This window comes from Mesoplodon mirus (genome assembly GCF_964341445.2).
Source record: "Mesoplodon mirus genome assembly, chromosome: 4".
Classification (NCBI taxonomy): domain Eukaryota; kingdom Metazoa; phylum Chordata; class Mammalia; order Artiodactyla; family Ziphiidae; genus Mesoplodon; species Mesoplodon mirus.
The window spans coordinates 25,978,373-25,987,608 of NC_138979.1; the positions used below are offsets into that span (position 1 = coordinate 25,978,373).

At 43.0% G+C, this 9,236-nt stretch overlaps 1 protein-coding gene across 1 annotated transcript; it reads left to right on the forward strand.

Moving 5' to 3' along the window:
* TUBAL3 (tubulin alpha like 3) lies at nt 1-8,773 on the forward strand (the record flags this gene model as incomplete). The annotated part of the gene is made up of 3 exons (XM_082619062.1): nt 1-298; nt 6,272-6,424; nt 7,833-8,773. The coding sequence occupies exons 1-3, from the start codon at nt 205-207 to the stop codon at nt 8,771-8,773; spliced, it is 1,188 nt and encodes a 395-aa protein (XP_082475188.1). The 5' UTR covers nt 1-204.
* Nucleotides 8,774-9,236: the final 463 nt, after the last annotated feature.

Consider the following 9,236-nt stretch of genomic DNA (forward strand, 5'->3'; position numbering starts at 1 on the left):
TTATCGTGTTAGGAAGATGCACAGCTGTAACTTAAACACTACGGCTCATTTCAGAGGGAGTGCCTGTCTGTCCACATCGGCCAAGCTGGCGTCCAGATTGGGGATGCCTGTTGGGAGCTCTACTGCCTGGAACACGGAATCCAGCCAGATGGCGTTGTTCTCGACGGCAGGCAGGATCTGCAGGCACGTGCCAAAACGGAGCCTATGGGTGCATCTTTCGATTCCTTCTTTTGTGAGACCAGAGCTGGGAAGCACGTGCCCAGAGCACTCTTCATGGACCTGGAGCCAACTATTGTAGGTAATGTACATTTTACGTTCTAGTGTACTTAACCAGGTCCACAACCCAAACAAACAAGTATCAGTGGGGTCAGATCATCAGATTATATGAATCTATCTGAATGGGATCATATGGCCCTTTTCCAAATTTAGAGCATCTCTCAGTGGACACTTGGGGTGATCAGCATGACAAACAAACCCAAAGGGAAAACTAGCTTAGCCTTCTTTTTCTGTGTGATGAAAAGAATGAAAACCTTGTTAGTTTTTCCACACAATCTACTGTAACAGAACATTAAATCTTTTCCTGGGTTTGAAAGCCAGTTGCTAGAAGCTTCTGACAAAGAAGCTGAAATTTGGCATTACCTGCTTTTAGAGAATAGAATAGTTGAACATGATTCCAAAGAAGGAAGGAGCTAAATAACTCATCTAATTGTGGGGAAATGATGATTAATGATTATAAGATGATTACTTATGATTATTAACAGCAGATGTTGTAGTATCTCATGCAAAAACACTTGAAATGGAGCTGGCGAAATGCTGGGGAGAGAAAGGGTCTTGCTGACTTCAGAGAAAACTACAGAGGAGGGTGGGTTTGGGTTTGGTACTCTATATCAATTATTTTCTGCTGTGTAATATATTGCTTCCAAACTTAGCAGTTTAAAACACCAACGACCATTACTTTGTCCATGAATCTGCAGTTTGGACAGGGCTCAGAGGACAGCTCCTCTCTGGTCCATATGGTCTCAGGAAGGTAGACTCGTGGGAGCCGGAAGATTCACTTTGAAAGTGGCTCACTCACTTGGCTGGCGATTTGGTGCTGGCTGTTGGCTGAGAGCTAAGCCAGGGCTGTGGGGTCTCTGTGGGCTGCTTGGGCGTCCTTGTGGCATGGCAGCTGGGTTCTAAGAACAAGCATCCCACGAGAACAAGGCAGAAGTCCATGGCATTTTAATAACCTGGCCTCAGAAGTCACGTTGTGTCACTTCAGCTGTCCTCCATGGGTTGAAGCGGTTACAAAGATCCATCCTGGGAAGGGATATAGACCTCACCTCTTGATTCAGAAGTAGTGAGGTTCTAGAAGCACAAGTGAGATAGGAAATATCATTACAGTCATCTTTGGAAAATACAATCTGGATTGGAGTTCATTTCCTCATCAGAACAAAGTCAGAATCAAGTAACAAACTGATGGAGAAAGTACGTTGATGTCAATGTGAGGGAAATGATAGAAAGGTTTTTTTTAATTAATAGGTGGAAGTTAAGAAATGACAAGGCCAAGATGTGTACTGACTCAGTATTACTCTGCTAAATGTTGTGAAAGAATTAAAAATAAGGAGCTACTGATGGTTTCAAGAACAGGCAAGACTAGTATGGAACCTGAGAGAGGCAATCACGTCATATTCTGACTTGAGTTATAAGTGCCCTAAGAGAATATCTGAATTTTTGTTTCAAACAAATGGGAGTTTGCAACTGTGAGCTTTAGTTGGAGTCTGGTGTGCCATGATCCTGGGCAGGGTAGAATACGTCCCCAGAGGACCTTGGTAAATGTAGCTGAAGGAGCAACGTGAGAGGCCACATCCCAGCATTATGAATATTGTAGCAGATATTTTAACTTGTGCTAATCCAAAGACCTAGGCAAATAGGAAAACCCAGGATCAGAAGCTAAGCAAGCTGGAGGAAAGACAGTCAGCAGGCAAAGACCAGAAGAAATCCCCCAATCCTCTAGAGCTCAGCCTGGAGGGAGGGCAATTTTGAGGATCTTGAGCTGGTCCAAACAAAGCACCATAAACTCCAGGGTTTAGAGAGGAGGCACTGATTTTCCTTGTTTTATTCAACATATAAAAGTGCCTCATATGGCTAGACACTATCTTGACATTGGAGAGATATATAGTATCAGTCTTCCTGGAGCTTACATTCTAGTGGGGTGCAGACCTATAAAAGCCAAATAGTGTGTCTGGTGGCGATTGGAGCATGGGGAAAAACAAAGCAGGGCCATAGGGGAAGGGAATATTGCATGTGGGCTGAGGGGGCTGTTTTTCAAAAGGAACGTCAAGGAAAGCTTTACTGAGGAGGTGGTGTGTAGGGATCTGAAGGAAGTGAGGCCTGAGCTTTACCTCTATGGAAAAGATCAGAAAAGACCTTATGGACCAAGTGATAGTTCCTCTGAGTCTGGAAGACTGGGCAGGAGGATTTTAATAGTTCACAGGTGAGAGAGAATGGAAACCATGAGCAAAGACACATCCAGACACCTGTGAGTGTTGTTTCAGCTTGAAAATGAGGAGGACTTTGATATAGGGGAGTCCTAGAAGGCTTAACCTGGAATGGAGGTAAGGAAGCCAAGGAACCATCAAATAATAATCATGTTTAAAAACCACCAAAGTGCCTGTGGATGCTGGTTAAGGATGCTGGGCCAGGTCTCTGAGCAGGGTGGAAACATGGCAGAAATTTGTGTACTTGTGAATGGTGGTGCTATATCACTGATCTCCCAGAAAGTGGATTTTACTGAAAGAATTTATGGAATTAACCACCCTCAGGAACTCAATTGGACATTGTCTTGAAGAAGCAGGCTTCCATAGATTCCTTACTTAAACTGAACTCAGCCTTATTGCTTCAGGTGAGAAGGAAGTAGTCTACCTGGAATTATATGCCCACTTGTTTGTAAATATATCTTTAAAACATCCCAACTTCGGTGGTTGTTTTTTGGTGTGCATATGTTAGTTAAAAGTAATTTCAACTCAGTTTTATTAAATTTAAACATGTAGGGGTGTACCAAATTGTGGTCATATACATGGTCATACACAGGAGAACAGGGTGTACTGAGGGGACCACCTTGCTCTTAGAAAATGAGTGCTTTTCCTCTTAGGCAGGAGCTTCTAGGTATCTGATGCCAAGGCCATTGGGGTACATCTGCATAAATACATGACATGAAGCCATTATCATTATTATTTATAATTGTTATATAGGCCATGCATCATACTCTGTGGTCTCTAATCCTCATGATAACTCACTGGGGTAAGTCTTGCTATCATCCTCATTTGTGAGAGGATATAACTGGGGCTTAGAGACACTAAGTAACTGCTCTATAGCTAAGTGAGGAAGGCCAGCCATGCACCCAGGAAATTGATTCTTGAGCACATGCTCTGAACTGCTATGCAATGCATATCCTGCCCCCTGTAACCAGGGCAACATTCTCAGAGCCTCCCTAGCCCTCAAATGCCCCTGTGTCTATCTTCAGGAATCACGCTGTTTGGATAATTCTAAGGTAGGAGAGTGTGACCTGGGCCTTGCACATACTGTGGTTTGATGTTTTCTTGTTTTAAAAGGGAATGAAACCAGCAAGGGTTGTGCTTGGTTGTATAGAATACTGACATCTTCACGCTATTTCACTGCTTCAGGCATTTGTGTTAACTGCACCGAGTGGTGTGGGCATTTGAGTTTGCATGCTTCTTTGTGAAAGCCTCTCTCTCTTTTTTTTTTTTTTTAACATCTTTATTGGAGTATAATTGCTTTACAATGGTGTGTTAGTTTCTGCTTTATAAAAAAGTGAATCAGCTATACATATACATATATCGCCATATCTCCTCCCTCTTGCGTCTCCCACCCTCCCTATCCTACCCCTCTAGGTAGTCACAAAGCACCGAGCTGATCTCCCTGTGCTATGAGTCTGCTTCTCACTAGCTATCTATTTTACATTTGGTAGTGTATATATGTCCATACCACTCTCTCACTTTGTCCCAGCTTACCCTTCCCCCTCCTCATGTTAAGTCCATTCTCTACATCTGCATCTTTATTCCTATCCTGCTCCTAGGTTCTTCAGAACCATGTTTTTTTCTGTTTTTTGTTTTTTTTTTTTAGGCTCCATATATATGTGTTAGCGTACGGTATTTGTTTTTCTCTTTCTGACTTACTTCACTCTGTATGACAGACTCTAGGTCCATCCACCTCACTACAAATAACTCAATTTTGTTTCTTTTTATGGCTGAGTAATATTCCATTGTATATATGTGCCACATCTTCTTTATCCATTCATCTGTCAATGCACACTTAGGTTGTTTCCACGTCCTGGCTATTGTAAATAGAGCTGCAATGAACATTGTGGTACATGACTCTTTTTGAATTATGGTTTTCTCAGGGTATATGACCAGTAGTGGGATTGCTGGGTCATATGGTAGTTCTATTTTAGTTTTTTAAGGAACCTCCATACCGTTCTCCATAGTGGCTGTATCAGTTTACATTCCCACCAACAGTGCAAGAGGCTTCCCTTTTCTCCACACCCTCTCCAGCATTTATTGTTTGTAGATTTTTTGATGATGGCCATTCTGACTGGTGTGAGGTGATACTTCATTGTAGTTTTGATTTGCATTTCTCTAATGATTAGTGATGTTGAGCATCCTTTCATATGTTTGTTGGCAATCTGTATATCTTCTTTGGAGAAATGTCTATTTAGGTCTTCTGCCCATTTTTGGATTGGGTTGTTTGTTTTTTTGATATTGAGCTGCATGAGCTGCTTGTAAATTTTGGAGATTAATCCTTTGTCAGTTGCTTCATTTGCAAATATTTTCTCCCATTCTGAGGGTTGTCTTTTCATCTTGTTTATGTTTTCCTTTGCTGTGCAAAAGTTTTTAAGTTTCATTAGGTCCCATTTGTTTATTTTTGTTTTTATTTCCATTTCTCTAGGAGGTGGGTCAAAAAGGATCGTGCCGTGATTTATGTCGTAGAGTGTTCTTCCTATGTTTTCCTCTAAGAGTTTTATAGGGTCTGGCCTTACATTTAGGTCTTTAATCCATTTTGAGTTTATTTTTGTGTATGGTGTTAGGGAGTATTCTAATTTCATTCTTTTACATGTAGCAGTCCAGTTTTCCCAGCACCACTTACTGAAGAGGCTGTCTTTTCTCCATTGTATATTCTTGCCTCCTTTATCAAAAATAAGGTGACCAAATGTGTGTAGGTTTATCTCTGGGCTTTCTATCCTGTTCCATTGATCTATATTTCTGTTTTTGTGCGAGTACCATACCATCTTGATTACTGTAGCTTTGTAGTATAGTCTGAAGTCCAGGAACCTGATTCCTCCAGCTCCATTTTTCTCGTGAAAGCCTCTTTTGAAGCATATAACTAATCATTTAGATTGGTATGCTTTTCCAGCACACAGCTGGCTCTTTATCTTAAAATGCAAAAGTACCATGCATGTGTGGTGGGTTGAATGTTGTCCCCCCAAAACTCTGCATCCACCTAGAACCCCAGAATATGAGTTTATTTGGAACTGGGGTCTTTGCAGATGTACATAGTTAAGATGAGGTCATACCTGATTAGGGAGGCCCTATGTCCAATGATCTGGTTGGATATATGGATGATATATGGCCCATATAACAATTATAAATAATAATGATAAAATTGGCTTGATGACATGTATTTATGCAGATGTACCCCAATGGCCTTGGCATCAGATACCTAGAAGCTCCTGCCTAAGAGGGAAAGCACTCATTTTCTAAGAGCAGGGTGGTCCCCTCAGTACACCTTATGAGAAGAGAGAACACACGGACAGGAAAAGGGGGCATTGTGATGGGGGCAGAGATGATGTGATGTAGCTGCCGGCCAAGAACTCCAAGAACTGTATGCAGTCACCAGAAGCTGGGAGAGAGGCATGTGGCAGTTTCTCCTCCAAAGCCTCCAGAAGGAACCAACCCTGCCGACATCTGGACATTGAACTTATGGCCTCCTGAACTATGAGGCAATAAATCTCCCTTGTTTTAAGCCACCAAGTTTGTTGTACTTTGTTACAGTAGCCCTGAGAAACTAATAAAGGGTGTATGATGGAAAAGCGTGCTTTCAATTTATATGGGGATAATTATACCTTCTCCTTGATTAAGAAAGGCCAGTTGGGCAGTTTAAATCCATTTCTTTATAGGACATTAGCAGAGAGAAAGCGGGTCAGGGTACAGGGCTGTGAAAGAGTTAGGGGTGGGATGGAGTAGACTGCACTGACCTCCTTTCCTCTTGGCAGACGAGATCCGTGTAGGCAGGTACCGCTCACTCTTCCACCCGGAGCAGCTCGTCAGCGGAAAGGAGGATGCTGCAAGTAACTACGCCCGTGGTCGCTACTCTGTGGGGCCGGAGATCCTCGATCTGGTGCTGGAGAGTCTCCGAAAGCTGGCAAGTGGCTCCTCTCTCCTTCCACAGGCAGTGCCTGTGTGCCTGTGACCCTGCGGGACCCGCCCAAGCAGCACTTTCTACCTACGCCTCCATCACCACCCAACCTCTCCCCTGGGAGCCTCCTGTGCATGCTCAAAGCTGGGCTGGTCCTGATGTGGGCACTGACTGCCTTCCTTACTAGGCAGGGGAAAGAAGCCTTTGCACTTACTATACAGCCCCCGTCGACTATTTTGTTTTTCTTTTTATATTTATGAGGAAATGTTTTATTTTATTTCCCCTCATTTTATTGAGGTATAATTGACCTATAACACTGTGTAAAGTTAAGGTGTACGTCATGGTGATTTGACACAGGAATATATTGCCAAATGACCACCACAATTAGGTTAGTTAATACATCCATCCCTCACATAATTACCTTTTTGTGTGTGTGGAGACAACAACATTTAAGACCTGTTCTCTTAGCAGCTTTCAAGTTTACAACACAGTGCTGTTAACTACAGTCACCATGCTGTACAATAGATCCCAATAACTTAATCATCTTATAACTGGAAGTTTATACGCTTTGAGCAGCATCTCCCCACCGACCCCAGTTCCTCACAACTACTATTCTACTCTCTGTTTCTATGAGTTTGGCTTTTTTCGATTCCACATATAAGTGAGATGATGCAGTACTTTTCTTTCTCTGTCTGACTTATTGCACTTTGCTTAATTGCCCACAAGTTCCATCCATATTGTCACAAACAGCAGGATTTCCTTCTTGTTAATGACTAGCCCCCATCTACTCTTGCTTCTGCTGACTCATGGCATATCTTTTTATCAGAGACTTCCAAAGAACTCTAAAACTTGTCATTTTCCAATAGTTACTAAGATCTGTAAAGTTAACAGGAGGCACATCCCACCTGGAGATCAGTTACTCTTTACTGACAGTTAATTCTTCCCTAAGGACCTGTGTCTGGAGAATCCTTTGTCTAGTAAAAATTTTGATGTTTGACCTAATCATTAGGGAATACAGTACCTTTTACACCAGCACAGTAGACTGGGTATAAAAATGAAACGTACTTCATCTACTGGCGGAGGGGGATTATATGACTTCAATATTTTGCTTGTCATTTTCTTTCTTATTGATAAAGACCTTACTTTAGATCACATACAGATAAATTCATCAAGTGTAGCAAAAGACAGTTGAATATTTATGTTTTGCTTACAGTAAAACTCTAAGCACTTCTCCTACTCCAGAAGTAACTTCTCAAGTATGTTTCAAAGTAAATATGTTTGTGATGAGTTAATGATGGTAAACCAGTTCTTTCTGAAAGTTTCTGTTTGTTTTGGGGTACTAGTTGTGTCCCACGGTTACCACTGCTTCTGGGTTTATTTGGCTGAATTCTTACGTCCCATTTACTTTCCCCAGGCAGAACAGTGCAGTGATCTTCAGGGATTTTTGATTTTCCGAAGCTTTGGAGGAGGCACTGGATCAGGATTTACGTCTCTCTTAATGGAGCAGCTCTCCATAGACTACAGCACGAAGGCTAAACTGGAGTTCTCTGTCTACCCAGCCCCCCGGATCTCCACGGCTATAGTGGAGCCTTACAACACCATCCTCACCACCCATTCCACTATAGAGCATGTGGACTGCACCTTCCTGGTGGACAACGAGGCCATCTATGACATATGCCATCGCAAACTTGACGTTGAACACCCCTCTTATGCCAGCATCAACAGGCTGCTGAGTCAGGCAGTATCTTCCATCACCACTTCCCTCCGGTTTGAGGGGGCCCTGAACGTGGACCTGATTGAATTCCAGACCAACCTCGTACCTTACCCTAGAATACACTTCCCCATGACCAGCTTTGCCCCCATCATCTCTGTTGACAACGCCCATCACGAGGAGCCTTCTGTGTCAGACATCACAGCTGCTTGCTTCGAGCCCTCCAACCAGCTGGTCAAGTGTGACTCTCGCCTGGGGAAGTACGTGGCCTGCTGCCTGCTCTACAGAGGGGATGTGGTCCCCAAGGACGTGAACATGGCAATTGCAGCCATGAAAACAAGGAACTCTGTCCAGTTTGTAGATTGGTGTCCAACTGGATTCAAGGTGGGCATCAATGGTCATCCCCCCCGGGCAGTGCCGGGAGGGGACCTGGCCGAAGTCCAGCGGGCTGTCTGTATGTTGAGCAACAACACGGCGGTCGTGGAGGCCTGGGCCCGCCTGGAACACAAGTTCGACCTCATGTATGCCAAGAAGGCGTTTCTGCACTGGTACATTAGGGAAGGCATGGAGGAAGGCGAGTTTGTAGAAGCCAGGGAAGACTTGGCAGTCTTGGAGAAGGATTACGAGGAAGTGGGGCGAAGTTTCTGATGCAGATCTGACTGGTGACAATGAATGCTAAGCTGAAGTGTCACGCTTTACACTTAAAGGCTAGAGTTCCCTTGATGAGCAGAAAAAGGAAATTAAGTCAAGCGAGACCCCGAGTTCCAATCAAATGGGTCAATATTAATAAATGAGCCCACATTTCCTTGTCTGTTAGTGTCACTCAGCACTGCTCCCTGTGAAACTTCTAAGATTTGGAGTCCTTTGAATTTCTGGGGCTCATCTTTTTTTTTTTTTTTTTTTGGTCAGAATGGAAACCTGACTTTATTCTTTGCTTTTTCAACCAAGTGACTGTGAAACCCTAAAGTGAATGCTTTCCCTTTCCTGTTCCTGAGGTAGAAAATAGCATGTAATGATTATTAATGTTATTTCCCCACATATATATTTTGTACATTGATTAAATAATGAATATTTTCAATATGAGTCTTTTCCTTCTTCCAAGGCCTTAAGG